The 7,017-nt window shown below is 44.2% G+C and overlaps 1 protein-coding gene across 2 annotated transcripts in view; it reads right to left on the reverse strand.

The window, feature by feature from the left end:
- Positions 1-7,005, reverse strand: part of SMG6 (SMG6 nonsense mediated mRNA decay factor) — a 224,512-nt gene extending 217,507 nt beyond the window's left edge. The window contains exons 1-4 of one of the 2 annotated variants that reach the window (XM_084862837.1): positions 6,729-7,005; positions 2,508-4,248; positions 1,759-1,951; positions 1,145-1,255 (exon numbers count right to left, since the gene is read on the reverse strand). In XM_084862837.1, the coding sequence (XP_084718963.1) occupies positions 1,145-1,255; positions 1,759-1,951; positions 2,508-4,248; positions 6,729-6,816 (2,133 nt within the window). In that variant the 5' untranslated portion in view covers positions 6,817-7,005. The remainder of the gene's footprint in view (positions 1-1,144; positions 1,256-1,758; positions 1,952-2,507; positions 4,249-6,728) is intronic. The other variant, XM_084862836.1, reaches the window with a different exon arrangement.
- Positions 7,006-7,017: the final 12 nt, after the last annotated feature.

Raw genomic sequence — 7,017 nt, forward strand, 5'->3', positions numbered from 1 at the left:
TACTAACAGCATATTTCACAGACCTAGAACAAACTCTCCAAAAATTCATATGGAATAAAAAAGACTCTAAATAGCTGCAGCGATCCTGAGAAAGAACAAAGTTGGAGGGATCACAATACCAGATCTCAAGCTATATTTCAAAGCCACTGTTCTCAAAAATGCCTGGTACTGGCACAAAAACAGACATATAGACAAATGGAACAAAACAGAGAATCCAGAAATCGATCCAGGCCACTATGCTCAATTAATATTTGACAAAGAAGGCAAGAACATACAATGGAGTCAAGACAGTCTCTTCAATAAATGGTGTTGAGAAAATTGGATACATGCAAAAAAACGAAAAAACACCTACTTACACCATACACAAAATAAACTCAAAATGGATAAAGGACTTAAACATAAGATAGGAAACCATAAAAATTTTAGAAGAACCCATAGGCAGCAAAATATGAGACATATGTCTTAGCACCAATACAGCTCCTAGGACAATGGAAACTAAGGAGAAAATAAACAAATGGGACTCCATCAAAATAAAAAACTTCTGCACAGCAAAAGAAACCATCAACAAAACAACAAGAAAGCCCACTGCATGGGAGAACATATTTGCCAATGTTTCTCCAATAAGGGTTTAATCTCCAAAATTTACAGGGAACTCATACAACTTAACAAAAGAAAGATAAACAATCCAATAAAAAAAAAATGAGCAAAGGATCTAAATAGATACTTTTCAAAAGAGTACATACAGAAAGCCAAGCAACATATGAAAACATGTCAAAATCACTAGTCATCCAAGAGATGGAAATCAAAACGACAATGATGTACCATCTCACACCTGTTGGAACAAATCAACAAACAAGTGCTGGCAAGGATGCAGAGAGAAAGGAACCCAGACTGGTGCAGCCACTGTGGAAAGCAGTATGAAGTTTCCTCAAAAAATTAAAAATGGAACCCCATTTGACCCAGTAATCACACTTTTAGGAATATATCACATTACAATAATTGATTTAATTGCCCTGTTACCCCAATGGGCTATATCTTTCACTTTTGTAACCTTAACACCAGCACAGTGCCTAGCACATAACTGACACTAGATAAATGCTTACTAAATAAATGAATAAAATTTAAGATAAAGAAACTGGCTTACTGTCTTGCGTAATGGCTTGCTACGAATGGCAAGACCATCCATGTAGTCCTCCAGTTTGAACTTGTAAGTAACCTGCAGCTTTTGAAGCAAACTATCAAAAAAGTCACTACCCTGTAAAGAGAAAAAAATAAGAAATTAAAAAATAAGAAGCTGAATCAGCTAGTTTTGATCCAATCTACTCACCAGAAACTTGGGCAAGTGATCTTTTCACAGTTCTACTAATGTTCAGCCATCTGATATAAAGGGGGGCACAGACAATATTTAGTGGCCACTAACTAAGCAAAACACAAACTCATAGCATAAGCCACTCTATTATTTTAAAGACATAAACACCTACACACACTCTTCTCCCCACCCTCCCATCCCCACAACCCCTGGTTAAGATCTTCAGAAAACTTCCAAGCTCAGAACTAACTCCAATTGTAACTTATGGTCTCAAGGAAGCAACAGGAGTAAGGTAGATGTAAACTGTATGCTCTTTTCTTCTAAACCAAGAAAAGAGCATACAGTTTTTTGGTCAATGTTCTGTTACATAGTATTTCATGTGGTAAAAATCCATCACTACTAGAGGATACTGAAGTTTTTTTCCTGTGTACAAAAAAACGATGGTTTACCTCATCCAAGAGTTCCAACAGTCTGTTCCGAATCTGTTCTGGGTTGTCAACATTTGGATCCTTGAGGAGCTGCCTGAACTTCTCAATCACCTGATAGAAAGCATTCTTCCACAGGATCTGATCCACATTCTGATTATCAGAGAACTCAATATCTAAGAGAATACAGCGCTCATATAGCTGCAGCAGTTCAGCTCTGGAATAAAATACATGCAACTTCTAGCTCCAAATACACCACAGAAAAGGCTAGATGCAAGATTTGAGCTTTTTACAAATTAAATATCTTTCTTAATAGAAAATCCAAAATGCCATCAGGTATAATATTCATTCTAGCCTCCATTCGGCACAGTATAATGCCATTTTAAAAACAGTTATGTCTAGGAAAGTTTTTCCCCATATGCCTGAACCTAAATTTAACAGCTGACGTAAGATCTTCACCACAAGTTTTATGTTGTTCATTTCTTGGCATTCTGGAAAGTCTTTCCTTTCCCATTTCCAGATTCCATGTTCTCTTAAGGATAAATTTTTTTTTCTTAAAGAGAAAGTGGGAAGCTTAATAATTTCTAAGACTAGAAACAAAATTTTGTTTTGTTTTTCCAATTGTCCCTTCCTTAAAAAAATCAATGTGAAAGGGAGATAACACCCAGACCCAGAAGCTTACCTAAAAATTTTCTACTTTCCTCAGCCACAGGAGTCTACACACCTCCCAGCTTATCCCCATTTCCCTCTAGCCAGGATGGAATACACCATACCTAAGCTGAGCCATCTTTTCCAGGCCCTCCGGACTGATGCGGTCCCTGGAGAGCAGGTTGCTGAGCTGTAGTTCCTGGTTATCAGCCACCCGGAGAAGCCTATGTAGTTCTTGCTGCTGCATGTTCCTCATGTGCTGCTCCATCTCCTCAGGACTCATGGTGCTGGCAGGGAGAGGACTACAAACATATTGTCCTGAGGGAGTCGGGTAGCCTGGGTAGTAGGGCCCTGGGTACACACCATTTGTAGGGCCCACTGGGTACTGAAGAGGGCTATAGCCTGTAAAAGGATACTGGGAGGCAGGGCCTGGTGTCCGGGGGTAATAATAAGGGTTGTCAGAGTTTTGAAACTTATAGTAAGATGCTTGGGCCTGGCGTGAGTCACCCCAAGATGTAGGGCTGACTTCATCATCAGTGTCCAAGAAATGTAGCTGGGGTGTCTGGCTCTTTAGAGCAGGTTTCTGATCAGGATTGTTTGGGTCCCACAACCGTCGAGTGGTGCCTCCTCGGCCCCAACTCCGAGATCCCTTACTACCAGATCCAAATAATAGCCGAGATCCTAAAGGTGTAGACTCTGGAGAACCAGCTGAATTGACAGATAGGGTGGTATGGGCAGGCAGAATCAGGATGCCACGGCCACGACCCCGAAGTTCTTGTTTCAAATTTTTGGACTCCTGCTTCTCAGAGCCTTTGCCCCTACTGCTCAAGCCTTTATCAGACTTTATCCTATCCGCGTCCTCTCTGGCTGGCCTCACTGTGGGGGAATCTTTGTTCATGGTCTCTGCATCAAAAGTGACACGAAGAGTACCTCGATTTTCTTTACCATTGCTTTTCTGCTCTCCCTCCCCATGGCCAGAACAGTTTCTTTCTAAATGTTTCTTCCTTTCTGTGCTCCTCCGAGGCCCATCAGACTCATCAATTCTGTCTTCATCTAAGGAGTCAGTTGAGGACATAGATACTTGCTTCTTCAGTCGTGACCTCAACTTGGTCTTATCCTGGCGGCGGCGGCGACATCCATTATCAGTCAGGCCAGACCCCTCAGCACTGTTGTTGCTACCAGCTGAGCTGGTACTGCATGTGCGGTAGCGGTTCCTCCGTTTGTCTGAGCGGGAATAGCGCTTTGCAGAACCAGGCTTCCCCTGTGCTGGGTCTTCATTCACTTTCTTCATCCCCTCCCCTTTTTCAATCCTCTTTCCTTTTTCTCCCTTTGCAGCCCTTACTCTGTCACCATTTAGGCTCTTTTGTGTCTCATTTTTGTCTGGCTTATTCACAACCTCCTCTTTCATTTGTTCCCTACATTCATCTTCCTCTACTTTCAGTTGTTCTACCTGGTTGAGGATTTCCTCCTCATCCATCCTGCTGGTAGATTCTTTGGTTAGAGTCTGCATACGCCTTCCAGGCTGATAGATCTGCATGTCAGGTTTCTTTGTTTTCTTGATAATTCTTAGACTTCGATCCTCTTGTCCAGCAATTCTAGGAGAGGACTCCTGTGCCCGAGTATTTTCTGGGTCTACAGGACCATTTTGCTGTTGGTTGTCCAGTTCCTTGCAAACATCTTTAATGAGCTGTGTAGCATTTCCAACAGCTGAAGAATCTCTGTCATTAACAATTTCATCCTTAAGTTCATCACTCCCAGAGGGTTCTTTGATTTTAGGCTTGTTCCTTAGTCGTGATAGACCAGGCTTATAGATTTCCAGATCAGGGCGTCTATTATCTTTGCGTTGCCTGGGCTCCTTCATGATTTCTGTGATGTTGGAGAGTATTGGGGAGGAAAGGGTAGAAGAAAAGAATAAATAAGGTGGGAAGGCAGAAAAATGTCATTCTGGTAAAGAAACAGAAAAGTCAAGCAAAAATTACACATCAAAATGCTATTATTGGCCCTGGTTGGGTAGCTCAGTTGGTGAGCGTTGTCTCTGATACACCAAGGTCCTGGGGCATATACAAGTATCAACTAATAAATGCATAAATAAGTGGAACAACAAATCAATGTTTCTCTCTCCCTCGTCTCTCTAAAAATCAACAAAAGTTTCAAATGTTATTAACAAGGAAGGAAAGTTCTTCAGAAACAGAAATTCTACTGTTTACAATATTTGTTCAGCAACTGACAAAGCTAAGAACTTAATTGTGAACTCATGGACACAGACAATAGTGCAGTGAAGGCCTGGGGAGGGGGCAGGGGCAGAGTGGAGTGGGCTAGTGGGGAGGGGTTGGACATCTATAATACTTTCAACAATAAAAATAATTTTTTTTAAGAGAAGAAGTGGGAGCAGGGAAGAGGAGGTCAATGGGGAAATCAAAAGGGGACGTCTGTAATACTTTCAACAACAAAGATAATAAAAAAAAAATTTTAATGCTTGTGTTGGAGTTACCTACACCTGAGGTAAAGATACAAGAAAAAAAATGTTATTCAAGTCATATTCAGATCCCCAAGGCCCTAACTACCCCATTACTGTCAGAATAAAAGATTTCCAACCATTTCAGCAACAGGCTGTTCTCTATTATAGAGCCCTCAAATCCATCTTAGTCTTTTCTTCTGCCTCTATTGTTTTTTCCAGGGTGGCCGAGTCCTTTTAACATACTAGTAGGAAAGAAGTAAAAGTGGGATATGCGTAATAATCCATGGTCTGGACATCCCTGGAGAAAAACTGCAAGTCCAGACTTCGACTTGGCCAGGACAATCCTCTTCTTTAGGCTACCAATTATCGAATCATATACCTCCTGCCGAAGCAAACTGGAAGCAGTTTCTTTCACATTCTTCAACTCCACTCACGCTCACCAACTCTCTAACCGTAGCCAACAGTCATTCCAAGAAAATACTGCTCAGAATATCATCATTAGAATACTGAGACTAACTGCTACTATGATGATGGAATATGAGAAGGAAAAAGTTCCATAAGAAAGATTTCCCTGGAAGATGATGGAAATATTTTGATGAGCTCTCAAAATACCAAAGACTGGGGCACTCAAGAATAAGAGCACAGGACTTCAAAAACTGCTGTCTGGGCTCCACGAATTTACTTAAGGACAGATAAGCAAGTCTCTATTTTTTGTCTGTTATCATCTATTAAGGGGAAAGACTACTACGAATAGTTACTAAACCTTTCCATGGAGAAGTGACAGGAATTAGTGAGATTACAGAGTATATAAAATGAAATGCTATATAAAATTCTACTATTGTTCTATAAATACACATGTAAACAAACCCAAAATAGAAATTTACACCTATGTGTATATCAAAACATAACAGGAGAAAAAAAAAACGCCTTGATGTTTTACTGCTACAGTGTTCTCAGAAGTTTAAAAGACTGTTTCAAGTCTGAATAAATTAAAGCAGTTTAACTCCAGAATAGCTCACCCTCAGCAGCCTTTTGTAACTTAGGTGAAATGGAGAGAGGGAGAAGAACTACCACTATTTTCCACAGCAGAGGGAGAAAAGAACCTGAATAAATCCGATTCAGTTGACCAATGAAAACCAATGTCACAGACTCTGGCCACAGGTCTGCAGAAGCATAGCTACCATTCTACAGAAGTGCACTGCCTAACAAAGGGGAGGGGAGACACTAGAACCTTCCCTAGGCGCTTTCCTGGTGTGGCTGGAGGCTTGAACTTGCAAGTTGAGCGTTCTCTCTGAGAAAAAAACAGCTCCCACAACACGCCAAGGCCAAACCAGAGTAGAGTCAACTCTCTGAGGTCCTGGATCCCTTCCAGTGGCCCAGTCGTCAGAAGCCTGCCTTGGGGTGGGGGGAAAAAGTTCAGCAAAGAAGTCCCAAGCTATTCAACCTTCCTCCATTTCCCCAGTTCCTTCTCTCCAAAGCTAAAGAGATGGGGATGATCCTTCTGGGAACGGAACATCCAGGGGCCTCCACCAGACCCCAGCGCCACTCCTTGACGTTTCTCCGGACGCCTCGGGATCCACGAGAGGGTCCGAGAAGACGGAGGCAATGGGGGAAACAGTCACCTTCGCGGCAAGAAAGGGGGCGGAGGCAGGCACTGGGGTTGGACTCGTCTGAAAAAGGGCCAGAGCTGCCTCAGCGGGACCCCACACGGAGCCCGAGGCTGGCTGGTAGGGCCGCCAGCGGGACCGCCCTCGGGCCCCCGCCCCCACTGTTGGGGGAAGGGGCGGGGGCTCCGAAGCGCCGCGGACCGAGCGGGGAGGAGGCAGAGGAGGAGGAGAGGAAGGCGGGGCGGGCAGGCCCGGCCCAGGAGCTGGGCGGCGCGACTCACCTCTGCTCCCGGCCTGCGGAGCCAGAGTGGCCAGGATCCCTCGCAGCTCCGACGCGGAGATCCGGACACGCTCCAGCCCTTCCGCCATCTTCGCCGCTGCTGCAACAGCTGCAGCGACGCCGCCGCCGCCGCGCGCAGCCAGGAAACCACGGCGGACGGGCGGCGCGCGCGCTCACCCACCTCCCACCTTTCTCCCCGCCCCCTCCCGGCCTCCTCCCCGAACGACGGTGGCCGCGCTGGGAGCAAAAGCGCCAAACGGACGCTTCGCCGCCGGAGAGACAGAGCGCGA

Source organism: Pipistrellus hanaki (assembly GCF_964339955.1).
Source record: "Pipistrellus hanaki genome assembly, chromosome: 16".
Taxonomy (NCBI): domain Eukaryota; kingdom Metazoa; phylum Chordata; class Mammalia; order Chiroptera; family Vespertilionidae; genus Pipistrellus; species Pipistrellus hanaki.